At 46.5% G+C, this 27,712-nt stretch overlaps 1 protein-coding gene across 1 annotated transcript in view; it reads right to left on the minus strand.

Annotated features, from left to right (window-relative positions):
* LOC147125354 (uncharacterized) overlaps positions 1-27,712 on the minus strand; it is a 100,251-nt gene that overhangs the window by 38,066 nt on the left and 34,473 nt on the right. Inside the window, exons 3-6 of the mRNA XM_085994582.1 lie at positions 27,510-27,672; positions 21,637-21,769; positions 13,791-13,949; positions 13,220-13,288 (exon numbers count right to left, since the gene is read on the minus strand). Coding sequence (XP_085850708.1) covers positions 13,220-13,288; positions 13,791-13,949; positions 21,637-21,769; positions 27,510-27,672 — 524 coding nt within the window. The remainder of the gene's footprint in view (positions 1-13,219; positions 13,289-13,790; positions 13,950-21,636; positions 21,770-27,509; positions 27,673-27,712) is intronic.

The following is a 27,712-nucleotide window of genomic DNA, read 5'->3' on the forward strand; positions in this document are numbered from 1 at the left end:
GCATAGAGTACGTCCCAATTATTGTCATTGAACATTGCGTATATGCGCTGTCGTGATATGCATGCAAGTGCTTCAAATTAAGAGTGAATGATCCACAATCAGTTGGGTTTTTATTGTTGCATAAAATGGTAATGGTCGTCTTTCTGATGTGCTGCAGTCCTACCATTTATGTGTAATCCAACCTCCATTAAGCCAAGCTCCTGTCTGTATATTTCCACCTGTGATTCTTCCACGTCAACATCCTTTGGAACCAGAATCATGACAAACTATCGTGATCTTGAAGGAAGGGGAGCAAGTGTCTGCCCAACTTGTGGTGACTGAGGAAAGTGTGGAGCTCAAAAAGGTGGATTGGAAGTTCATACAGTCAGGTGGTGAGAGGCAGTCTCTTTCACCCAGCTGTCCTGCAAAGGACCAACAGCGCTAGGAGGGATGCATTGTCCAAGAGGAGTTGTCTCTTTTACACCACCCCCCTCCCCACACAGTTCCAGAATCGTGCAGGAAATTCAACAACGTCCCCACTTGTCAGAAACTAAATAGATTTGTCGATGCTGGGTTCAAGTAACAAACGTAGGGACATAAATCCTTAAACCCACGGCAGCGAGTTGCAGTATTCTGGTTTCTCCCCGAGTGACATCGATGCCCATATATTTGTGAAATTCCAAGAGTTCTCTTCCTTACATTGCGGGGGATGTTGCTCTGAAACCTCTCCGAAAGCAGGAAGAAAAATAAACAATACGTTCTATTACGCTACCCGATTGCGCTGGTTCATGGAAGATTTTAGGTTTATGATTATGTAAATGAGTTTTAGTGGATACTTGAACCAAAGCTTCACTTAGGGAAATACCAGCGCAACTTGTGCCCAGATTACCCATTGCGTCCAAAGCGGAAACTCCACCCCATTGTTTATATTAGCACTCGGCAACATAGACTAGAATCATTGGTGTTTGAAAACCCTCAGAGTGAAATTGGGTTTGCATAAGAACATAAGAAATAGAAGCAGGAATAGGCCACTTGGTCCCTCGAGCCTGCTCTGCCATTCAATAAGATCATGGCTGATCTTGGGCTCAAAGCCACCTCCCCGCCTGCTCCCCATAGCCCTTCACTCCCTTATCTTGCAAAAATTTGTCTATCTCCACCTTAAATGTATTTAATGACCCAGCCTCCACAGCTCTCCGGGGCAGAGAATTCCACAGATTTACGACCCTCTGAGAGAAGAAGTTCCTCCTCATCTCAGTTCTGAAAGGGCGACCCTTTATTCTGAAACTATGCCCCCGAGTTCTAGATTTCCCCACGAGGGGAAACATCCTCTCTGCATCTACCTTGTCGAGCCCCCTCAGCATTGTTGTGTCGGTACCTTTCTACCTAGACACAATTTAGGACTCAGAACTCAGGAGATTCAAACATGAAGTGCTTTATTGGAAGGAAAGGAAGTTCTGGAAAGTTCCGAACAAAGAGAGCTAAACTTAACAGAGAACACCCAACCATTTATCTCCTGTGACAGCGCCACCACAGGTGGGAGGAGAACACACGCTAGAACACACAATGCATAACAAGTATCTTATATGTTTCAATAAGATCACCTCTCATTCTTCTAAATTCCAATGAGTATAGGCCCAGCCTGATCAACCTTTCCTCATAAGTCAACCCCCTCATCCCTGGAATTAACCTAGTGAATCGTCTCTGAACTGCCTTCAATGCAAGTATATCCTTTCTTAAATAAGGAGACCAAAACTGTACGCAGTACTCAAGGTGTGGTCTCACCAATACCCTTTACAGTTGTAGCAGGACTTCCCTGTTTTTATACTCTAACCCCCTTGAAATAAAGGCCAACATTCCATTTGCCTTTTTGATTACTTGCTGTACCTGCATGCTAACTTTTTATGTTTCATGCACAAGGACCCCCAGGTCCCTCTGAACTGTAGTATTTTGTAATCTCTCTCAATTTAAATAATAATTTGCTTTTTATTTTTCCTGCCAAAGTGGATAACCTTGCACTTTCCCACATTATACTCAATCTGCCAAATTTTTGCCCACTCACTTAGCCTGTCTATGTCCCTTTGCAGATTCTTTGAGTCCTCTGCACAACTTGCTTTCCCACCCATCTTTGTATCATCTGCAAACTTGGCTACATTACACTCGGTCCCTTCATCCAAGTCATTAATGGAGATTGTAAATAGTTGAGGCCCCAGCACCGATCCCTGTGGCACCCCACTAGTTACCGTTTGCCAACCGGAAAATGATCCATTTATCACGACTCTCTGCTTTCCGTTAGTTAGCCAATTCTCTATCCATGCTAATATACTACCCACAATTCCGTGAGCTCTTATCTTATGCAGTAACCTTTTTATGTGGCACCTTATCGAATGCCTTCTGGAAATCCAAATGCACCACATCCACTGGCTCACCTTTGTCCACCCTACTTGTTACATCCTCAAAGAACTCCAGCAAATTTGTTAAGTTATGATTTCCTTTTCATAAAACCATGCTGACTCTGCTTGACTGCATTATGATTTTCCAAATGCCCTGCTGCTGCTTCCTTAATGATGGACTCCAGCATTTTCCCAATGACAGATGTTAGGCTAACTGGTCTATAGTTTCCTGCTTTCTGTCTCCCTCCTTTCTTAAATAGGGCTGTTACATTTGCAGTTTTCCAATCCACTGGGACCTCTCCAGAGTCCAGGGAATTTTGCTATATTACAACCAATACATCCACTATCTCTGCAGCCACTTCTTTTAAGACCCTGGGATGCAGGCCATCTGGTCCAGGGGACTTATAGAGTTATAGAGTTATACAGCACTGAAAGAGGCCCTTCGGCCCATCGTGTCTGCACCGTCCATCAAGCCCTGTCCAATCTAATCCCATTTTCCAGCATTTGGTCCATAGCCTTGTATGCAATGGCATTTCAAGTGCTCATCCAAATGCTCATCCAAAGACTTGTCATCTTTTAGTCCCATTATTTTACCAAGTATTATTAAGGTTTGGGGCGATAACTTTTAAAAGTTTGGAAAATTAGCGCCAGGCGCTATGTTCTGCTAACTTTTTAAAAATTCAATTTTCTCGCCACAAGAGGTAGGTGACATGCTAAATCAAGCGTTCCACTTCCCTCTTGGCGCACGATCGGCAGCAGGCAGGGCGGTGAGTTCTGTAGCGCTGCACACTGGGCCATGCAGCGCTGCCGTGTTGGAAGGCTCCTGCCCTCCCTTAAAGGGAAGGGCCATCGCTGCAGGCTCTGCAAAAGGAAGGGCACCTACTTGGACCACCAAGGGAGCGGCGAACCCTGTGCGATCAGCCCGGCACTCACTCAGTCAAAAAAAACGGATCCAAAAAGGTAATATTTTTTTTTAACTTACATCGGCCACCTCGCCTTTAAGCATCACCCCCCACAAGCGGCCGGTCGCCCGATGCACGTCCCCCCGAAGCAGGCATTGTTTTCACCCGGCGACGCTTCAGGGGACGGAAATGAATTTCGGGTCCTGGGCGCTACCGGGGCGATGCGCGGTCGGATGACGTCACGATCTCCGGCCGCAGGCGGGCATGGCGATAGGGGTTACCGCCGCCGCAAGCCGGCTGGTGGATTACACGGGCGGCGGTAACATCGCCGCGCCCAGGCGGTAAGATCTCAGCGCCCTGTTATCGCCCCCCGGAGATGATAACGGAGGGTGCTAAGGCACTGAATTTCTAGCCCTCGGTGTTTGAAATGGAAAATCTGTACATTGCATTAGAGGCAAAGATAATCTCATCTTTTAAGGGATGATGTTGAGTCTGTGTTTCCCAATGTAGTTATGCTGAATAACTGGACACAGACTACAGAAATAATGAAACAGGTCTTTAGTAATTGAGGGTCAGGGCTGAACTGGAATACACTTTGCTCCACAGGGTTATATATATATATATATACCGGTGTGGTCACCACCGGTACTACAATGTACAGGAGCCATCAAAAAGTAGTCCATCCCTTAAGGTATCCTCTTAAGGTGGTACAGGTTACATACACTACAATTCCTCCCCTTTTAGCTTAACAGTGTACACCCCAATTTAAACATTACATGGATAACATATATACAACTTTCACACAAAACTGTTCAAAGATTCAGTCTCTGAGGAGGTCTCCTGATCCGGGCCGGATAACGCCTTTCAGGGGTCTCTGGTTCTCGTTGCTGGGGTGACTCATCCATTTGATCTCCTATGGATCGAACATCATCGTGTACGTTCGAGTCTGAGGTAGATGCTACAGGCTCAATAACTTCTTCAACTGGTGTCTCTGCCGTAGACATGGGGTTGACCCTTGTTCTCGATTCCACAAGTTGGTCAGCATGATGTCGTATTACGTTCTCTCCAACGTCTACCGTGTACATCAAGGGTCCTTGTCGGGCACAAATTGTTCCGGATTGCAATTTATCATTCCTATAGTCCCTGGCCAACACTGGTTGTCCTATTTCGAAACTCCGAGTGGCCTTGTTATTTACGTGCTGGAATTGCTTGTTTTCGACTTCCCTACGCACATTGGGTTTTAACAAATCCAACCGGGACTGCAACCTCCTGTTATAGAACATTATGGCAGGGCTTTGATTTGTCACTGCATGCGTGGCGTTTCGATATGCCATCAGGAAATTGTCCACCTTGTGTTGTAGTGGAATATGGTCTTCGCTCATGGCCTTTATCGCCTTTTTGAACGTTTGTACAAATCTCTCGGCCAACCCATTGGTAGCCGGATGATATGGGGCAGAAGTATAGTGTTTCACCCCATTCTTTTTCATGAATTTCTGGAATTCTTCTGACACAAACTGTGGTCCGTTGTCTGAACATATTTGTTCCGGCAACCCATTCCTTGCAAATATGGTTCTTAGAACTGCGATCGTCTTTTCAGAGGTAGTGGTCGACATCTTAATCACTTCTGGCCATTTAGAATGTGCGTCTACTGCTATCAAAAACATGGAATCCATGAATGGACCTGCAAAGTCGATATGCACACGTTGCCATGGGGTTGAAGGCCATTCCCACGGATGCAGCGGTGCAATTGGAGGTGCGTTTTGAACTTTTTGGCACCCTGAGCAGCTTTTAGTCAGATCCTCTATTTGTTTGTCGATACCTGGCCACCACACATAAGCCCTAGCGAGGCTTTTCATCTTGACTCCCCCCAGATGACCTTCATGCAATTCCTTCAGAACTCTCTCCCTTAACTTAGGAGGAATAATCACCCTTGTTCCATACATCAATGTTCCTTGACAGACGGACAGCTGTTCTCGTCTGGCTGAGAATGCTGGTAACAGTGGGTCGCCATGTGCTGGCCATCCCTGCACTGTCAAATCGTAGACCCGAGACAGTGTCGGGTCGTTTCGGGTCTCTCTCTCAATACCCGCATTGGTGACTGGTAAGCATTCTATGATGGTCGAGTGAAATATCTCGACAGGGTCAACTGCCGGTGCCTCTTCCGCTGTAGGTAGTGGCAGGCGCGAGAGCCCATCAGCATTACCATGTTGCTTTGTACCTTTGAATTCGATATCATATTGATGTGTCCCTAGGAAAAGGGACCATCTCTGAAGCCTCTGTGCCGTCATAACCGGAACACCCTTCTTAGGGTTAAAAATGGAAACCAACGGCTGGTGATCTGTCAGCAGCGTAAACTTTTGGCCTTGCAGGTAATGGTTACATTTCTTAACTCCCCACATGAGGCTGAGAGCCTCCCTATCTATCTGAGCATAGTTGCGCTCTGCGGAGGTCAATGATCTGGATGCGAACGCGACTGGCCTTTCCAAACCATTTGGAAACTTATGTGAGAGCACTGCTCCGATACCATATGGAGAAGCATCACAAGCTAAGCGGATAGGCAGCGTTGGGTTAAAGTGAGCCAACACTTCCTTAGAGGTGATCAGTGCCTTGCTTTTTTGAAAAGCCCGCTTACAATCATCGCTCCACTTCCATGGTATTCCCATTTGCAAAAGTGTGTTCAGCGGGTGTAACACTGTGGATAAATTTGGAAGAAACTTGTGGTAATAGTTAACCAACCCAAGGAACGACCTCAACTGGGATACATTTTCCGGAGCGGGAGCTTTCACAACAGCTTCGATCTTGTCAGGTGACTTATGGAGCCCCTCCTGGTCAATGACGTGGCCGCAGTACGAGATTCGCTTTTGAAAGAACTCACATTTCTGGCGATTAACTCTGAGCCCATATTCTTTCAATCTGGTGAGCACCTGCTCCAAATTCGCGAGGTGATCCTTATCATCATCTCCTGTAATCAGAATGTCATCCAGGTAGCATTGTGTGCCTGGAATTCCCTGCAATACCTGCTCCATGGCCCTTTGCCAAATCGCTGGAGCCGATGCCACTCCAAAAACCAGTCTATTATACCGATATAAGCCCTTATGTGTGTTGATCGTGAGATACTAGCGTGACGCTTCATCAACTTCCATCTGTAGGTACGCCTGCGCCAGGTCTATCTTGGTGAAGTGTTTCCCGCCAGACAGCGAAGCGAAGATATCTTCAATCCGCGGAATCGGATATTGTACCGTGTGAAGAACCGGATTAGCAGTGACCTTGAAATCGCCACAGATGCGAACCTTCCCAGGTTCCCCCGGCTTGTTGCTCAACGAACGGTTCATGACTGGAAAAATGGGTGTGGCCCATTCGCTCCAGTCCACCTTTGACAGTACTCCTGAACGTTCTAGCCCTTCCAGCTCTGCTTCCACAGCAGGTCGTATCGCATAAGGTACCGGTCTGGCTTTGAAAAATTTTGGGTTTGCATGTTCTTCAACCTTGATATTTGCCGTAATTCCTTTCAGTGTTCCCAGTCCCTGTTGGAACACCTCCTTAGCATCATCCAATATTTTGGACAGTCGTTTAGGTTTGACGTCGTCCTCTTTACAGGAATCTACAGTTAGTGCTTGTATGGAATGCCAGTCCACATTTATTCTCCGGATCCATTCCCGTCCCAGCAGTGGCGGACCTCCATCAGGTAACACATACAAGTCCATTTCCTGACTTTCTTTACCATTGTAGACCACATTTACTTTTATGTTTCCTTTGGGGTATACTATTTGCCCTGTGTATGTTTTCAATACAATCTTCATATCCCTCAGGGGAATGTGCGAGGATAACCTTTTGTAATCTTGCTTATTCATGACCGTCAATGCCGATCCAGTGTCCAATTCCATCTTCACTTGGACTCCTGCTATCCGAAGCATGACCCAGATAGTTTGGTGGTCTGCTGTGTTACCCACATTATGTATTTTTAAGACAACCCAGTTCCTTACTGCTGGAGTCTGAACCCGTCTTCTGTTCGACCGAACTGTTCTCTATCACCTTGTGTACTTTTTTGTACTTCTCCTGCGGCGACTTTTTGCTGCTGGTCTTCTTTCCTGACCGGCATACTCTCGCTATGTGACCAAGTTTGCCACATTGCCTGCATTCTTTATCTTTGAACCAGCACTGGTTCTGGTCATGCGTTGTCCTTCCGCAACGATAGCACTTTACTGCGCCCAATGCCATTTCATTGGTGCTGAATTCCAATGGCCTTTGTTGTATCTCTGCAGCGCCTCATGCTGCTGCCTCGTGCGATGCTGCAATGCTGAAAGCTTTGTCCAGTGTAAGATCCTTTTCCTCTAGCAGTCGCTTCTGTGTTCCTTCCCTCAGGAGTCCACACACAAACTTATCTCTCAGTGCGTCTGCTAGTCCTGTACCGAACTGACAGTACTTTGATAACTTGCGCAGGTCGATTAAGAATTCAGCATTGCTTTCCCCTTTAAGTTGAATTCTTTTGTAGAATTTAAATCGTTCCGCTATCAGCAGCGGCGTGGAGTTTAAATGCTCTTGCAGGATAGTAACAATATCCGCAAAACTCTTTCCTACCGGTTTATCTGGTGTTACAAGGTTCCTTAATAACCCGTACGTCTTCGCACCCATCGAGTTTAATAGGGTTAGTGCTTTCTTATCCTCCGGTACCTCATTCGTTGTACAGTAAACTTCGACGCGTTCCACATAAGTGGCCCAAACTTCCACATCGCTATCAAAAGCAGTGATGTTACCCATTTTTGGCATCCTTGTTGAGTTTCCTTTCCTTCGGATATGATTATTATTTTATTTTATTATTTTATTTTCTCAAAATGGCGGCTTCCCACGCTTGGCGGCTTTTCCCGCGCTTGTCTTCTTCCCCCGCCGACTCAAAATGGCGATTACCACGCTGTTGCCGTTCTCGCCTCCCAGCGGTCCTTTATTTTCCCCTACGCTGCTGCTCTTGTTCCCCGCCGCTCCCGCGGTCCTTGTGGACATAAACGCTTTTCTGGCTGCTGCGCGTCTCTGTCCCAATTGCAGTCCGGCCCCTGACACTGGCTGCGGTCGTGTTCTCCGCCCTTTTCGTTGTTTCCCTCCCCTTCTCTTACTGACAACTCGGCCGACTTCCCCCCCGTGCCGCTCGATCGGGCTTACCCGTCGCTGTCGTCGAAGGGATGTTCACTGATGTTTGACTTCGTGGCCTGAAACCAACCCGGGTTCCCGATTGCCTCCCGTGCTATGCAGTGCCCAGCAGGATGTTGAGGGTGGATGTCCCTGATTGACGCCCGTTTCAGAGGCGAAGCTTCCTTTGATGCAACTGCCGCTAGGTAAGATCAGACTCGTCGCCACTGTTGAGTCTGTGTTTCCCAATGTAGTTATGCTGAATAACTGGACACAGACTACAGAAATAATTAAACAGGTCTTTAGTAATTGAGGGTCAGGGCTGAACTGGAATACAATTTGCTCCACAGGGTTATATATATGTGTGGTCACCGCCGGCACTACAATGTACAGGAGCCATCAAAAAGTAGTCCATCCCTTAAGGTATCCTCTTAAGGTGGTACAGGTTACATACACTACAGATGAGTAGATCGAAATTTGTAACAGGGGAAGTTACAGGGTAATGGGGAAAGTACAGGGCAGGGGACTTAATTATGGATTGCCCTGGCAAAGAGCTGACACAGACACAATGTGTTGTATCCGTGTGTTAATGAAGACACGGAAAGCAGGAGTCGATTTAACAAGTGTTTACTGAACAAAGTCTGGAGGTGAACTAAACTATACAAGACGCTATACAGGCTTATATACCCGAGTGGTCACTACTGGTACTACAGTACACAGGGGCTTCAAAAAACATAGTTCCTCTTAAAGGTACATACACCACAATTCCTCCCCTTTTAGATAAATAGTACATAACATTTTAAGTAATCATTAGTTAACATTGTTACAAGAACAATAATCTACACATTTGCTGAAGTTAATCAATTACAAGTTCAGTCTCTCTGGAGGCTTCCTGACTCGGTCCGGATAACGCCTCGGTGGTGTAGTAGGTTTCGGTGGTGTAGTAGGTTCTTTTGGCAAGGTCGATTCGGCTTGAATGCCAGTGTCGGGTTCATCTGGTTCCAGTATCACCGGATCGGAGGTAGATACTATGGGTATCTCTGCTTCATCATTAGGTGTATAGAGTTGTGGTGTAGGTTGTCCCTTTTCGGATGGCTCTATGATCTGGTCAGCATGGCGCCTTATTATGCTTTCTCCAATGTCCACGGTATACATCAGCGGTCCTAGTCATGTGCAAATAGTTCCAGGCTGCCATTTCTCGGTACGGTAGTCCCGGGCCAAAACTTGTTGACCTATCTGGAAGGTTCTAGTTGGCCTTTCATTCATGCCTTGAAATTGCTGGTTTTCTACGTCCCTTCTGATGTTTGGCTCGATCAAATCCAGCCGGCATCTTAGTCTTCTATTGAAAAACATCATGGCGGGGGTTTGGTTTGTAACCACATGTGTTGCATTCCTGTACGCAAACAAAAAGTTATCGACCTTATGTTGTAGATTTATGTCTTCATTACCCATGGCCTTTATGGCCTTCTTGAAGGTCTGGACAAACCTTTCAGCTAATCCATTGGTGGCGGGATGGTATGGGGCGGACGTGTAGTGCTTAACCCCATTGTTTTTTAAGAACTTCCTGAATTCTTCGGATACAAATTGCGGTCCATTATCAGAACAGATCTGTTCAGGCAGCCCATTCCTGGCGAATATGGTCCTTAATATTGTGATGGTTTTTTCCACGGTGGTGGAGGACATCTTTATTACCTCCGGCCACTTGGAGTGTGCATCAACCGCGATTATGAACATTGAGTCCATAAATGGACCAGCAAAGTCGATATGTACCCTTTGCCATGGAGATGAGGGCTACTCCCATGATGTAGAGGGGCTTGTGGTGGGGCGTTTTGGACCTTCTGGCATCCTAGACAGCTCTTGGTCATTTCTTCGATGTCTCCATTGATACCTGGCCACCACACAAACGCTCTGGCTAAGTTCTTCATTTTCACTCCACCCAGATGCCCCTCGTGAAGCTCCTTTAGCACTTTATCCTGGAGTTTGGGTGGAATCACCACTCTGGATCCACACATCAAGGTTCCTCGGCACACTGACAGCTGTTCTCTGCTTTGCGAGAATGCTGGCAACAGTGGTTCGCCATGTGCTGGCCATCCCTTCACCGTTAAATTGTAGACTCATGAGAGAGTCGGGTCATTTCTCGTTTCCTTTTCAATGGTAGAATTTGTCACTGGTAGACATTCCACTATGGTCGAGTGGAACATCTCCACTGGGTCCACTGTAGGTGCCTCTTCTACCGTTGGCAACGGTAGGCGCGATAAACCGTCAGCATTCCCATGCTGTTTTGTTCCTTTGTATTCTATGTCATATTGGTGTGCCCCTAGGAAAAGGGACCACCTCTGTAGCCTTTGCGCTGTCATAATGGGAACGCCCTTTTTAGGGTTGAATATGGAGACGAGGGGTTGATGGTCAGTCAACAAGGTAAATTTTTGTCCGTGTAGGTAATGGTTGAATTTCTTCAGCCCCCACACCAGGCTGAGTGCCTCCCTGTCGATCTGGGCATAGTTACGCTCAGCTGAGTTCAATGAGCGTGACGCAAAAGCTATCGGCCGCTCCGAGCCATCAGGGAATTTATGTAATAATACCGCTCCCACGCCGTAAGGGGATGCATCGCATGCCAGTCTGATTGGCAGTGATGGGTTGTAATGAGCCATCACTTCCTTGGATGTGATCAAGCCTTTGCATGTATGGAAGGTACGTTTACAGTCTTCGCTCCATTTCCAAATTACTCCCGTTTGTAGCAGTGCGTTAAGAGGGTGCAGAACCGTTGATAAGTTCGGTAAAAATTTATGATAGTAATTTATTAATCCCAGGAATGACCTTAATTGTGAGACATTTTCAGGCGCTGGGGCTTTTACGACCGCTTCAATTTTTTCAGGAGATTTATGCAACCCTTCTTCGTTAATGACATGGCCACAATAGGATATTTGTTTCTGGAAAGATTCGCACTTGGGGCGATTTTCTCGTAGGCCCCGTTCTCTCAGCCTCGTGAGCACCTGCTCCAAATTGGCAAGGTGCTCTTTGTCATTTTTGCGTATGGCACCGGCCTGGCCTTAAAAAACTTGGGAATTGCCGCATCTTCCACTTTTATTGAGGCGGTGGCGCCTTTCAGGGTTCCTAGTTCCTGTTGAAACAATTCTTTGGCGTTAGCCAAGATTTCTTTTAATCGTCCAGGTATGACGTCATCATCATTTTTTTTCTTACTGGTCACCGTCAGTGCCTGAATGGAGTGCCAGTCCAAACGTATCTTTCTGATCCATTCAGGTCCCAACAACGGTGGACCACCATCTTGCAGAACGTATAAATACAACTTCTGTATTTCCTTGCCGTTGTATACAACAGGCACCCTTATTTTCCCTCTGGGGTATACTTTCTGCCCCGTATATGTCTTCAAGATAATGGATGTGTCTTTCAAAGGTATATGCGGAAATAGCCGCTCGTAATCCCGTCGACTTATGACGGTCAGAGCTGATCCTGTATCTAGCTCCATTTTAACTGGGGACCCTGCTATTGTGAGGGTAACACAAATGGTCTGGTAATCTTCTTTGGCAATTACATTATGTAATTTGAGTCAGCTTAGTCTCTTGTTTCCGGAGTCGCTATCGCTCTTCTGGTCTTCGGAGCTAATGAAGACACGGAAAGCAGGAGTCGATTTAACAAGTGTTTACTGAACAAAGTCTGGAGGTGAACTAAACTATACAAGACGCTATACAGGCTTATATACCCGAGTGGTCACTACCGGTACTACAGTACACAGGGGCTTCAAAAAAACATAGTTCCTCTTAAAGGTACATACACCACACAATGGGCTGGATTTTGTCAATGGGGAGCTTTTGGAGGCGGGACTCCCACTTTTTGGTTGTAGTCCCGCCTCCATCGACTTGTGGCCAACCCACGCTACTTTCCCTTGATTGACCTTGTTAAGCCCGCCCAGCGAACTCAGCAGGCCAATTAAGGGACACCGGGTTACTGGTGACGTCAGCGATTGACATTTCATCTGTCAAGAGCTTTTGACAGATGAAAAATCAGCGTTTGACAGCTCTGTGAAGCTTTTCAAACACTGACAATCTGTCTTCTAACTTGAGTCCTTCTACTCAGACTCATTTAGAGAGCTCTCCTGACCAGAAAGCAGAGGCTGCAGCTTTTGACAGTTCAGCGGCCATTCTGCTTTCTGTGCCGGTGAGCTGAGGGACTCCTGAGACCTGAAGGAAGGAAGCCTGCAGGAGAAAGTAAAGGTAAGTAAAACTTATTAAAATACTTTACACTTACCTCACACACTTACCTCTGCACACATGCACCCATCACTCACCTGCACACTGGACATCTCGACCCCTCCAACCCCTGCAGACCGACGGTCCGCCTCGCTAACTTGGCGTGGTTCGGAGCAGTCGGACAGCCCACACTTCAGGGCTAAAAATAGGGATTAGGCAAAAAACAGCTTGTTAACTACCTGTTAACAGGCAGTTAATTGACACTAATCCCCTTCCCGCCTCGGGGAGGCGGCTCCCAGCACAGGTCGGATACGTGCCTCCTGGGACATTGGCACACGGAGGCAGGTTGGGGGCGGGATGGGTTCCTGCCCCCCCGGTTCTGCAATTTTCCCACCACTCCCACCTCCAAACCCGCCTCCTCGGGGCTTGGAATATCGAGCCCAATGGGCCGATTGGCCTCCTTCTGCACTGTGGTTCTATTTGATTCTTAAGTCACCGACAGCAGTCTCTAGGCTACAGCGCTTGTTATGGTCATAACTGTGTGATGTTATTAACAGTGTGGAATCATAAATATTCTGCCATTAAACATCATCTCTAAAGAGAAAAGCTAAACATTTACCTGTTCTTCGTCTTCACTTTCTGTCCCACCTAAACTCAAAGAGCTGTGTCGCTCAACAGGGGCAGCAGACTGTAGGGTGGAATAAGGAAGAGGGTTAGTCAAGGGCAAAGGCTGGGCTAGTTTTGTGTGGCAAATGCCTGTAGGGTTGGGAGATAATAGGCCTCAAACGGTAGAGGAAGTTAAAACCATATTCTGAAGGAACAACACACACCGTTATCGGAGGAAACACATTGGGGTAGATTTTTGTCTCCATCGCTTAGGCCTTAAACTGGTGGTGGGACGGATCGCAGGCCGGTTATAGAACCTACCTGATTCTTATTCCCAACCAGGCATTGAAGATGAACATCCATCTCATTATCTCTTTTTCCAACTGCTTTTACTACATCACGAGATTGATAGAGAGGAGTAGGACATTTCTGTCTAGGTTGTCCATTTGGCCGGTTGCCAGGCGGCCCTACAATACGTTAACAGGGCCCTGCTGTTAAGATCAGCCTTGCCGTGCTCTTTGGCCAATTTCCGTCCCCCCCCCGCACCCTCCCCGGCTCCCTGTTCATATTGGGGCCGACTGTACCTTAGGAGTGGAACATCTTAGAACTGCGTGAAGAGATGATATTTCCGGAGGGCTTCTGGGCAGCCCATCATCCTCTGAGATAGTTCCTGCATCGTCGTTCTTTCTGGTAGAAATCAGCACACCGGGAGAAACCAATCGGATGTTCTGTTGAAGTTGTAACTGAGGGAAACCAATGATTTGATCAGTGAGATGAATCGAATGAAAGTCCATCTGCATAAAAGTTTTACGTCTATCACAGTTCAGACCTCAAAATTTAGCAAGTTATCTACTTTGGACTGCTTTCTTCAGACAGAAATTAACAAGTAATTTACTTCAGGATGTATTGAATCAGCAACCATTAGACCATGAGGCCTTAAAGGAACGCTGCATTGAACACAGCGGCACTTCAGCAGCAGAATAATACATTGGTGCATTATGTGTTATTAAACAGCGTATCAGACGATCTATGTGTGGGAGATGGGCTAATTTTATCAGTAATTCTCAGAAATATATACATAGAATTACATAGAATTAACAGCACAGAAACAGGCCATTCGGCCCAACTGGTTCATGCTCCACACGAGCCTCCTCACTTCTTCATCTAACCCCATTAGCATGGGCTATATGCATTCTACGAGCCCTGGCAGTCAATCCCACACAACCCAGGCAACTCAGTTTCCATTGTTTTTTATTCGTTCCTGGGCAATGGGCATCGCTTGCAAGGTCAGCATTTATTGGCCATCCCTAATATTTGCCCTTAGACTTCTTACACGATAGTTTGTCCTGTTTGAATTTCATGGTTTGGAAATGAAAACACAGTGTCCGCTTCCACATGTACGCTGACAACACCCAGCTCTTCCTCAACACCACCTCTCTCGACCTCCCCACGGCCCTTGATTTGTCACGCTGCTTGTCCGACATCCAGTATTGGAGGAGCAGAAATTTCCTCCAATTAAATATTGGGTAGACCGAAGCCACTGTCTTCGGTTCCCGCCACAAACTCCGTTCCCTAGTCACTGACTCCATTGCTGTCCCTGGATGCTGTCTGAAGCTGAGCCAGACAGTTCACAACCTTGGCTTACTACTTGATCCTGAGATGAGCTTCCAACCCCATATCCTCCCCATCACCAAGACCATCTGCTTCCACCTCTGTAATATTGCCAGCCTCCGCCGCTGCCTCAGCCCATCTGCTGCTGAAATTCTAATCCATGCCTTTGTTACCTCTAGACTTGACTATTCCAACGCACTCCTGGCCGGCCTCCCACATTCCACCCTCCATAAACTTGTGCACATCCAAAGCTCTGCTGCCCGTATCCTAACTTGCACCAAGTCCTGTTCACCCATCACCCCTGTGGTCACTGAGGTACATTGGCTCCTTGTTTTCAAATCCCTCCGTGGTCTCACCCCTCTCTATCTCTGTAACCTCCTCCAGCCCTACAACCCTCCAAGATCTCTGCGCTCCTCCAATTCTGGCCTCTTGGGCATCCCCGATTTTCTTCGCTCCACCATTGGCGGCCGTGCCTTCAGTTGCCGAGGCCCTAAGCTCTGGGATTCCCTCCCTAAACCTCTCCGCCCCTCTAGCTCTCTCTCCTCCTTTAAGACGCTCCTATAAACCTACCTCTTTGACCAAGCTTTTGGTCTCCTGTTCTAATATCTCTTTATGTGGCTCGGTGTCAAACTGTGTTTGATAATCGCTCCTGTGAAGCGCCTTGGAATGTTTTACTATGTTAAAGGTGCTATATAAATGCAAGTTGTCGTTGCCTTATTGCTGGATAAATGCTAAATCAGAACACCACGATCTGTTAGTAGCCACAGTTTGAGATATATGCTAATTAGCTGGAACATTCATGTAACAGAGTCACCAAGTAACCAGCAATAGTCACCAGGAATTCAAATCAGGAATTCAGAAGAAACTTCTTTACTCAGTGAGTGGTGAGAATGTGGAACTCACTACCACAGGGAGTGGTTGAGGCAAATAGTATAGATGCATTTAAGGGGAGGCTAGATAGACAAATGAGGGAGAAGGGAATAGAGGGTTATGATAGGGTTAGATGAGGAAAGACGGGAGGAGGCTCGAGTGGAGCATAAACGCCGGCATGGACAGGTTGGGCCGAATGGCCGGTTTCTGTGGTGTATACCCTATGTAGCCCTAGGTAACCCGCACAGATATACATGGATTGAATGCAGGAGTTACCAGTTCAGAATGTGAACAGGATTAATGCAGGAACCTTATCTTTTAACTATAATTTTCAATGCAGCAAGAACCTCTTTCGCTCAATAGATCTGCACATAGAGACTGAACAATGCAATAGACTAACTGGCTCAATTTGTGGCCCGTGAGTACGCATCAGGAGACTATTTTAATCTGTTCTTGTGGTGCTTTTGCAGTGATTCAGTAGAATTCCTTTAGAACCATTATGGTGCAAACGGCTGGATATAACACATAAAAAACATAGTGGAAGATTTGATGCTGGGAATTAGGGTAAACTCATTTGGAAAGAATATATTTGCAACATAAGTGCAAATAACACACAGAGGAAGCCTTCCCCTGCACTGCTAATTTACCCGATTTATGTAAGAACTGTGAAAGTTAAAAATAAGGCACTGAGGCCGTATTGGGCATCTTCCCTATCGGGGTGAGTGGATGGATTTTTGTGTCGCATTTACTCCAGTGGTACTTTATATCACTGAGCCTGTAGAAAGAGTGGCCGCCTAAAAGTAAGGGGAATTCCAGCACAAAGCCTGATGAGCTCCATCAATATTACTCCCACCCCTCTTTGGTGATGAGCTCCAAATTTAACACACTGTCGCAAATGGGAGAGTAACAGCATATGAACTGAACTTTCTGGTCTTGCGAAAGACTTTGCTCCCTCCATAAGATGGGAAGAAAATAAATGTATCCTGTGATACAAAACAGGTTCTGCATGTGTTGGGAGGAAGGAAGATGTCACCTTTGTCTTACTCCATTAGCTACTGCCGTTGAATATAATCTTAAACATTACCAAACTTCATGCTCGGTGCAAGATGTCTTTCAGTTGAGAAGTTAGGAATGCAGGAACAGGAGGAGGCCACTCAGCCCCTCAAGCCTGTTCTGCCATTCAAAGAGATCATGGCTGATCTGTATCTTAACCCCAGCTACCCGCCTTGATTTCGTAACCCTTAATACCCGTAGCCAATAAAAACTTAGCAATCTCAGTTTTGAAATTGTCAATTGAACCCCCAGCCTCAACAGCTTTTTGGAGGAGAGTGTTCCAGATTTCCACCACCCTTTGTGTGAAGAAGTGCTTCCTGACATCACCCCTCAATGGCCTGGCTCTAATTTTAAGTTTATGCCCACCTTGTTCCGGACTCCCCCCACACCAGAGGAAATGATGTCTCTCTCGATCTACCCCATCAACTCCTTTAATCATCTTAAAGTTCCACGTTTCCCTAAACCGTTTTAAGTGTCTGGAATCTGAACTACTGTGGTGTCAATCCATAAATACAAGTCTGGTGAAAACACAGGGGACAGTAATTGCAGCCTATACAATTTCAATGTCATAAACGTTAAGCAAGAGCTGATCTTGCGGGTAGATCAGAATGTTGGTTATAAAGAGTTAATTTTACTTAACAATAGCCCTATTGTTACTATCGTATTACGATGGGGTAAAATTTAACTCAATAAATAAACATTATTCTCAGCTTAGAGCACATTGTTAGAGTAGAAAGATGAAGACTTGCATTTCTATAGCACCTTTCACAACCTCAGCATGTCCCAAAACGCTTTACAGCCAATGAAGTATTTTTGAAGTGTCGTCACTGTTGTAATGTAGGAAATGCGGCAGCCAATTTGCATACAGCAAGCTCCCACAAACAGCAACGTGATAACGACCAGATAATCTGTTTTTGTTATGTTGCTTGAGGAATAAATATTAGCCAGGGCACCGGGGAGAACTCTCCTGCTCTTCTTCGAAATAGTGGCATGGGATATTTTACGGCCACCTGAGAGAGCCCTGGTTTAACGCCTCATCCGCAACATGACATCTCTGACTGCAGCATTCCTTCAGCACGGCACTGGAGTGTCAGCCTAGATTTTTGTGTTCAGGTCGCAAGAGTGGGACTTGAACCCACAACCTCTGATTCAGAGGTGAGGGTTTAACGTCTCATCCAAAAGACAGCAGCTCCGATAGTGGAGCAATCCCTCCATGCCGCATTTAAAAAAAATTCATTTTATGGGATGTGGGCGTCGCTGGCGAGGCCAGCATTTATTGCCCATCCCTAATTGCCCTTGAAAAGGTGGTGGTGAGCCGCCTTCTTGAACCGCTGCAGTCCGTGTGGTGAAGGTACTCCCACAGTGCTGTTAGGGAGCGAGTTCCATGGTTTTGACCCAGCGACGATGAAGGAACGGCGATATACTTCTAAGTCAGGATGGTGTGTGACTTGGAGCGGAACTTGGAGGTGGTGGTGTTCCCATGCGCCTACTGCCCTTGTCCTTCTAGGTGGAAGAGGTCACGGGTTTGGGAGGTGCTGCCGAAGAAGCCTTGGCGAGTTGCTGCAGTGCATCTTCTAGATGGTACACACTGCAGCCACGGTACGCCGGTGGTGGAGGGAGTGAATGTTTAAGGTGGTGGATGGGGTGCCAATCAAGCGGGCTGCTTTGTCCTGGATGGTGTCAAGCTTCTTGAGTGTTGTTGGAGCTGCACTCATCCAGGCAAGTGGAGAGTATTCCATCACACTCCTTACTTGTGCCTTGTAGATGGTAGAAAGGCTTTGGGGAGTCAGGAGGTGAGACACTCGCCGCAGAATACCCAGCCTCTGACCTGCTCTTGTTGCCCCAGTATTTATGTGGCTGGTCCAGTTAAGTTTCTGGTCAATGGTGACCCCCAGGATGTTGATGGTGGGGGATTCGATGATGGTAATGCCATTGAATGTCAACGGGTGGTGGTTAGACCCACACTTGTTGGAGATTGTCATTGCCTGGCACTTCTGTGGTGCGAATGTTACCTGCCACTTATCAGCCCAAGCCTGAACGTCGTCCAGGTCTTGTTGCATGCAGGCATGGACTGCTTCATTATCTGAGGAGTTGTGAATGACGCTGAACACTATGTAGTCATCAGCGAACATCCACATTTCTGACCTTATGTTGGAGGGAAGGTCATTGATGAAGCAGCTGAAAATGGTTGGGCCTAGGACACTGCCCTGCATTTCTGACCTTATGTTGGAGGGAAGGTCATTGATGAAGCAGCTGAAGATGGTTGGGCCTAGGACACTGCCCTGCGGAACTCCTGCAGCGATGTCCTGGGTCTGTGATGATTGACTTTCAATCACCACAACTATCTTGGAATATCAGCTTGGATTATGAGCTCAAGTTTCATGAGGTGGGACCTGAACCCACAACCTCGAGCCACGGCTGACACAGCTTATCACATACAGGAAACTCTCGATTTACCGGCACCTCAATAACCAGAAATCTCTGTTAACCGGCAAAATTCAGGAGTAGGTTCAGGTAAGTTTTACTTCATATTAGTGGCAGTTCCTGGATCTGTGGCTGTGTAACCGGGGTTCCTGCACCTGTTGCTAAGCAACAGGGACGTTTGGATCTTGTGGCCAGCGTCCCTTCACCTGTTGCTAAGCAACAGGGAAGCCTGGATCTGTTGCTGTGTACGGGGCTCTCGTACCTTTTACTATATCTCTCTGTAATCCGGACTTTTTGATAAACCGGCACCATGCCGGTCCCGTCGGTGCCGGATAAAAAAGAGTTTCCTGTATATTGCTTTTTGTTCTATTTGGATTCAAGCTAATTAGGTGTTTATTGCTATCAACAATTGTTGTACGCAAGACCAGAAAGTGTTGCACCATGAGTCGATAAAGCATTGAATTACATAGCATGCATAGCACAGAAACAGGCCATTTGGCCCAGCTACTTTATGCTCCGCATGAGCCTCCTCCCACTCTACTTTATCTAACCCCATCAGCGTATCCTTCTCTTCCTTTATCCCTCATGTACTTATCCAGCTGCCCCTTAAAGGCATCTATGCAGTCCATGTAGTAGTGAGTTCCACATTCTCACCACTCTCTGGGTAAAGAAGTTTCTGCTGAATTCCCTATTGGATTTGTTAGTGACTATCTTATAGCTATGGCCTCTAGCTTTGGACTACCACACAAGTGTAAACATCGTTGAGGGGTTGTGTTTACGACCTCTGATTATTCTGGACGGAATTCCTTTATCATTGTCCATACAAATGAATAATAATTTCGGAGTTCTCAAACCGCACTTTCACAATGCTAAGATTAGACCAACTTCTCCGCCCCCACACCACAACATCCAGAGACACACCCATTCCCAAATCTCAGAACCCATGGGAATTCTGTGGCCGGTACTTAGTGCGATCTGGTGGGAAATTGCATTTTTACAGTAAACCGACTTGTGCAGTCCCACGCTCCTGTTAGCAAGTGCCTCTCTCTGAATAGTCAGAGTTTGAAGTTGCAATTTTAGATACACGCAGCATTTATATTTGATTTTAGCAATTCTGACCAGTAAAACTGTGGATTTAAATAGCCAAATGATAGCAGTGTCGTCTCTAGCTCAAAGTAAATAACAGGAGAAAAAATGATTGGATAATAGCTTCACGTCTCTTCACCAAAGGTTATAGACAAGATCCCTAAAGATAGATGTTTTGATGTTCAAAGTTGTATTTGATCTTTATTTTTAAAACATTAAGGGAGAAAAATTCAATTGCGTTGCGCCTCCCGTTAGTGCCTTAAGAGGGCGCTAACGGGGCGCGATGCAACTAGCGCCCGGGCGCGGCGGCGCCAACGCCTCCCGCAAAATTCAGTGGGAGGTTAGCGGCGGCGGTAACTATTAGTGCCCTGCCAGAGATGACATCATCGCCGTGCGCAGCGCCCCGCTTGCGATTTTCGGGAGCGCCCCCTGACTTACCACCGGACGCTTTTTCGGACGGGGTCAGGTGGGCCTACCTGCGGCCGGGGCGGCGCTAATTAAAGGCGAGGTGCCGGCCGGCCATTTTTGTTGCTGGCCGCCTGCCAGCACCTGCCTCTGCTGCCATCCCTCGCCTCCTGAGCATCCCACCCCGCGGAGTGCCGGCTGCGCTCCGTGAGCCTGGCACTTCCCTTGAGTGCCGGGCTCTTTTGCCGGCACTCCGATCCCTGGTGGCCCAGCTGGGCCCCGGGTTGGCTGCACAAGGCCCCTCCCCTTTAAGAAGGGGAGGAAGGGATCAAGGGATATGGGGAGAAAGCAGGGACAGGGTACTGAATTTGGATGATTAGCCATGATCTCATTGAATGGCGGAGCAGGCTTGAGGGGCCGAATGGCCTACTCCTGCTCCTATCTTCTATGTTTCTATGTTTCTATGAAGGCTTGCAGTATCACGGCGCGACGGATGAATTTCGGCCGCGGGGACGGTAATTTTCTTGGGGCGCTAAAAGTAACGCCCAGAAGTAAGCGTTGCCAACGGGGTGCGACTCAATTTTGCCCCTAATCATCTTAATTATTTTGGCTGCATATGTGCAGCATCAGTTTGGCTCAGTTGGTAGCATGCTTGTCTCTGAGTCTGAAGGCTGTGGGTTCAATTCCCACTCTACTCGAACTCTTAGCACCCAATCTATGGCTGGCCTTTCAGTAAAGGAGTTCCGCCCTGTCAGCAATTTGTTTTCTTTTCCCACATTGGCCCTGGGTTTGTTTGCCTCTCCCAGGTGAGTACATGGCTGCTGGGAGGGGTGGCGGAGGGCGGGGTGGATAGGAAGTGTCTCGTCATGAAGCTCCAGGCATCTTGAGTGTGGGGCAGGCTTGATGGACCAGCTGGCCTTTTCCTGCCCGTCGTTCTTTAATGTTGGTACGCAAGAGCGAGCTGGTGTTGCCGTCACTCACCTGCAAAGCTTTCACCCTGCCAGGCATATTTTCCTGGGACGTCACTCTGACCGGCGCAGTCTCCGAGATGGATAGTTCCGGAATAAAAATGCTGTCATGTGACACAGCTCTGTTTGCAATGCTACTTTGGGAGCTGAAATAACAAATATTAATCGATATATCAAATATTAATTGATGTAACACCTCGTAATCATTCATTTTCAATGTTATCAGCGATCTACTGCCACCACAGCAGGAAGTATGGCTTTATTTCTATATACAACTGTAATTTTTGACAGAGGTCTCCTTTTTATTTTGTATCCTAATGCTGTAAATCACTGTTCACTGTAGTAGCAGATGAATAAGTAGCGTGTTTATATGGCGTTCCTTCCCACTATTTTAACTGTGACATTGGCCTATTTACTTTAAATGATATGATACCTGCACTAAAATAATGGACCAAGCAATGTTGTCCAACAGTTTGAGTGCTTATCCCCTAAGTTCGCTTCTAGCCTAATCTGAAAGCCATGCCATTTTTGTTAGGCAAGGGTATTAAGGGTTACGGAACCAAGGCGGGTAGAGGGAGTTAAGATACAGATCAGCCAAGACCAAACTGAATGGCCTACTCCTGTTGTTATGTTCTTATTCCTGTATTACATCTCCGTGGCTCCCTCTGAAGCAGCTGAGATGAGTTTGTAATTTGAAATCTTATCCTACTTGGGAGGTTTTTAAAATGGCTGCCTCTATATGGAGCTAAGACAAAGTAAGCCAGCACTGCTCATGGCAAGCAAGAAAGGGTTCGCGTTAGTCAAAGATTAGTCGAGCACACGAACAAGGATGTCTTGCTGCAGTTGTACAGGGCCTTGGCGAGACCACACCTTGAGTATTGTGTGCCGTTTTGGTCGCCTTATCTGAGGAAGGATGTTCTTGTCATGGAGGGAGTGCAGCGAAGATTCACCAGACTGATACCTGGGATGGCAGGAATGACGTATGAGGAGAGATTGGGTCGATTGGGCTTATACTCGCTGGAGTTTAGAAGAATGAGAGGGGATCTCATTGAAACTTATAACATTCTAACAGGACTGGACAGACTGGATGCAGGAAGGATGTTCCAGATGGCCGGGGAGTCCAGAACCAGGGGTCACAGTCTAAGGATAAGGGGTAAGCCATTTAGGACAGATGAGAAGGAATTTCTTCACCCAGAGAGTGGTGAACCTGTGGAATTCTCTACCACAGAAGGCAGTTGAGGCCAATTCATTAAATATATTCAAGAAGGAGTTAGATATATTTCTTAAGGCTAAAGGGATCAAGGGATATGGGGAGAAGGCAGGGACAGGATACTGAATTTGGACGATCAGCCATGATCTCATTGAATGGCGGAGCAGGCTCGAGGGGCCAAATGGCCTACTCCTGCTCCTATCTTCTATGTTTCTATTACAACAAACTTTAGAAATAGAAAATCCACTGATCTTTGAAACAGCCAATCAAGATGTCCATCATATGATTTTTCCTTCCATTCAGGAACCAACCATAAATCACTTGCATCTGTGCCCTTCTGAGCTTTCCAGTCAGTTCAATCAAGAAAATAGTCATTGGATAACATGGAGTGTTCTCCATGCCAAATATTGTTTGCTATACTAGCCTATACAGGGCACACTGGTTAAATATGGGACTTGCAAGATGCTGTCCGTATCCTGACTCACCCAACACTCCTGTGCTCACTAACCTACATTGGCTGCCGGTCTGGCTACACCTCGATTTTAAAACTCTCATCCTTGTTTACAAATCCCTCCATGACCTCGCCCCTCCCTATCTCTGTAACCTCCTCCAGCCCTACAACCCTCTGAGATTTCTGCGTTCCTCCAATTCTGGCCTCTTACGCATCCCCGATTTTCATCATTCCACCATTGGCGGCAATGCCTTCAGCTGTCTAGGCCCTCAGCTCTGGAATTCCCTCCCTAAACCTCTCTACCTCACTCGCCTCTTAAGACACTCCTTAAAACCTACCTTTTTGAATAAGCATCTCAGATCATAACCTCTGCCCCCCAATTTTGCAGACAGCAGCAATTTACACCTCCTCTAGACCCATCTTTTGTTTCTTAACTTGTCCCATTACCATCTCCTTTCGCCTTGCACCATCATCCCTTTTGTCGTTTAATCTTTCCTGCCTTCCACCCTATCACAGACCTTCCCTTTTGTTCTTTCCTCTCCCACCCCTCTTCCCTGCCTCTGCACTGGCTTAAAACCTGTTATATCTCTAACTTTTTCCAGTTCTGACGAAGGGTCATCGACCTGAAACGTGAACATTTTTTTTCTCTCCACAGATCCTGCCTGACCCACTGAGTATTTCCAACATTTTCTGTTTTTATTTCAGATTTCCAGCATCTGCAGTATTTTGCTTTTCTAATATCTCCTTATATGGCTCGGTGTCAAATTTTGTTGGATAACGCTCCTGTGAAGTGCCTTGGGACGTTTTACTATTTTAAGGACGCTATATAAATGCGAGTTGTTGTTAAAGGAGTCTCTATCTACTGACATTAACAACTGGGGGAATGAATCACTGACATAGTGATACCAAAAACAGCAAGGACTCTTACAAGATAAAGGGTTTAACATTTAAAAAGATGTGCCAGGAAAAGGATTGAGGTGCAATCGTTGACCAAACACTGAATGTGTTCCGCAGCATCTCCAAAGGCAAAGAAAATATTCAAGGTGCGAGTTACCCGTTAGAATCTAAGATGAAGGCAACAACATTGATGTCCTGCAAAGTGTTGCTGAAACTCCAATTGTAGTTTTGTACAGAAGCACTGATGTGACCACATGTTCAGCTAAAAGGGACATTTGTTTCTATTCATTCACAGGGTGTGGGCGTCGCTGGCGAGGCCAGCATTTATTGCCCATTCCAAATTACCCTCGAGAAGGTGGTGGTGGTGAGCTGCTATTTCAGAGGGCAGTTAAGAGTCAACCACATTGCTGTGGGTTTGGCGTCACATATAGGCCAGACCGGGTAAGGACAGCAGATTTCCTTCCCTAAAGGACATTTGTAAACCAGATGGGTGTTTTTTTATGACAATCCAGTAGTTTCATGGTGACCATTACTGCTACTAGAAATCCAGATTTATTTAATTAACTGAATTTAAATTCCCCAGCTGCTGTGGTGGAGGTTTGAACTCACGTACTAACCCAGTAGCATTAGTCCAGGACCTCTGGGTTATTAGCCCAGTAACATAACCACGATGCTACCGTACCCCATTGTCTTTATGGTTCTAGTGTATAGATTAAAATTAAGTTTTCCCAGCACTTTTCCATGGAAGGTTAGAATGTATGATACCTTGGGGTTGATTTTAAGATGAAGTGATTTGAAACAATAAAACAGAATTTGTGACAAATCTTGTATTTTAGACAAATGTTCCTTTAATCTCTTCATGAGTCTTACAGCTTTTGGGTTTAATACGACATGTCACGTGGTAGATAAGTGTGACCATCACTGGTTGTTACACTGGCCATGGGAGTGAACAGAGACTTGGGTCAGTGTTTCAGTAAGATGTTTAATGATCTTGTGGTAGAAAATGAATCATAAATAAGCACCGCCGGCCGGTGACGTATCTTGCGTTGCATTTCACCGGGATGGTAAATAGAATGACACCATCCATGATGTGATGATGCCTTGCTGATGGTCACCAACTGGTTCACCAGTTCTGACAAAAGGTCATCGACCTGAAACATTAACTCTGTTTCTCTCTCCACAGATGCTGCCTGACCTGCAGCGTGTTTCCAGCATTTTCTGTTTTCATTTCAGATTTCCAGCATCCACAGTATTTCCCTTTGGTTGCAGATAAATACTTGGGGCTGGATTTTATGAATGGAGAGGTGTTGGAGACGGGACTGCTGCTTGCCTGGTTTCAGTCCCGCCTCCATCAGCCTCTGGCCAATCAGCGGGATCTTCCCCTGATTGACCCGGCGGGCTCAGTGGGCCAATTAGGGGGAAGTCAGTGACAGAATACGTCAACGTATGACATGTCATCTGTCAAGAATTTTTGAAAGAAGAAATGTCATTGTTTGGCAGCTCTGTGAAGCTGTCAAACACTGACATTCTGTGTAGTTTGATGAGTACTTGTGTTCAGGACTCATCAAACGTTTCTACTTTGCAGAAATCAGATGACTGTTGGATCGGAGGATACAACAGCCAGTCTGTGATCTCTACAATGGAGATGTTGGGACTCTGGCTCCACAGCGGCTGAAGGCTGTAGGCAGAAACAAAGGTAAGTTAACATTTTCTAACACTTTACACTCACCTCACATACTTACCACTCCACACTTGCACCCATCACTCACCTCTACATCGCACTTTCAGACCCCTCTGACCCCCGCAGACCTCCTACTTGGCTCCTACATCCTGGCGGGGATCCCCCAGGTCGGGAAGCCCGCACTTTGGAACGAAAAATGGGGATAATCCTAATTTCTGCCTGTTAACTACCTGTTAACAGGCAGTTAATAGGCTTTAATCCCTTCCCGCCTCCAAGGAGACAGGACCCGGGGCAGGACAGCACCCGCCCCCAAATTTGCCACCCACCCCCAAATTCTGCAACTTTCCCGGCAATCCCGCCTCCATACCCGCCTCCTCGGGGCTGAGAAAATCCAGCCCTAAGTGTGTCACAGTAATGTTAATGCATTTTATATACTATTGGTCAATAGAATTGGGAAATATAAGTACAATTTGAAGGTCTGTTAATGGATCCATCAGTATGAACTGGAAGGAGCTGTAGTTTATTGATCTGATGTATCCATATTTGCTACAATAAAAATGACATTGGCCCAGAAATTCGGGTCTCCACGGGTGAGTACGCATGGGGTACTCACCCGTATGCCCAATGGAAGTGCCGGTTTCCTGCATGTACTGCGCATGCGCGGGAAACCGGCACTTCTGTTCCCCGGAAAGAAGGGGTTCAGAGGTCGAATGCGTGTGCGGCAGAGGCTGAGCGTGCGCATCGAACTTGCATTTTTTTTGCAGGTTTTCCCGGGAGGGTAAGTCTCCAGAAGTTAGACATGTAAAAAGCAGTCGCAAGGCCTGCTTTTTACAAGATAAGTGGTGAAAGGTAAGTTTATTTTTAACCCTGTTAAAAATTAAAAATTTTTTTTAAAATTATTGTTTAAAATAGTTATTTCATGTAATTTATAGTTTATTAAAAAATGTGATTTAAAAAAAAAAAATATTTGAAGATTTAGTGATGTTTTGGGGCTTATAGTATTTATAAGTTTGACAGCCCTTCCTGTCAAACTTATGAATGAAGCATTCCCTGCTACCATTGGCTCCCCATGGCCCACGTGATCCCAGGGGACGCATCGAACTAACTGCGCCCCTGGGATACGCAAGCACTGCGCGCTGGCAGTTGGAGGAGGCTCAGGATCGGAACCCCACGCAGGCCCACAGCTCAACGGCCGGCGTGCTAGGTAAGTGCAGGTCGGGGGCTTGCACCCGCAGGCAGCCCCTGACCCGAATTTCTGGGCCATTGAGTTTATTGGTGACGTAGAGTTGTTTGGCGCACATGTTCCATGGAATAATAAGGAAACTATTTGCTGCAGGGTGTTTACATTCTCGGGATTTGATAGCTTACACGAATATCACTATATTAAACTTTACAATCACATGAAATGCTGGAACTGCATAGCAGGTGTTATTGATCTGACAGCCTTTGCATGTTGGCAATAGTTGTTCCTGATGGGTAAAGTCTTTTGAAAATTGGAATTGTTTTTCTTTACTTACTTCCTCCGCCCTCCCCCACCCGGCCCCCACTCTGGGATTTGCCTGTGGCAAATATACTACGATGAGGTTAGACATAAAACACTTATGGAAGTTAACATCTCTTCGGGGCAGCTTTCTTGACGTCTCTTACCCTGTCTCAGAGTCGGGCAAGGCAACGGAAGGTTCTGGAATGCTGACATCACTGCTCGACTGACTCGGCTTCAGTCCGCTTTCTCCACTGGGGACTGCTGGATCTTTCCTCTTTTTCTTGGCAAAAAAGTTTTTGAAGGTTTTAAATTTCGACTTCTTCTTACCTGCAAAGAACAAATAAAATTGCAAGCGTCACAAGAGATT

The sequence above is a fragment of the Somniosus microcephalus genome, chromosome 1, assembly GCF_052327205.1.
Source record: "Somniosus microcephalus isolate GS21.2 chromosome 1, FLI_Smic_1.0, whole genome shotgun sequence".
Classification (NCBI taxonomy): Eukaryota; Metazoa; Chordata; class Chondrichthyes; order Squaliformes; family Somniosidae; genus Somniosus; species Somniosus microcephalus.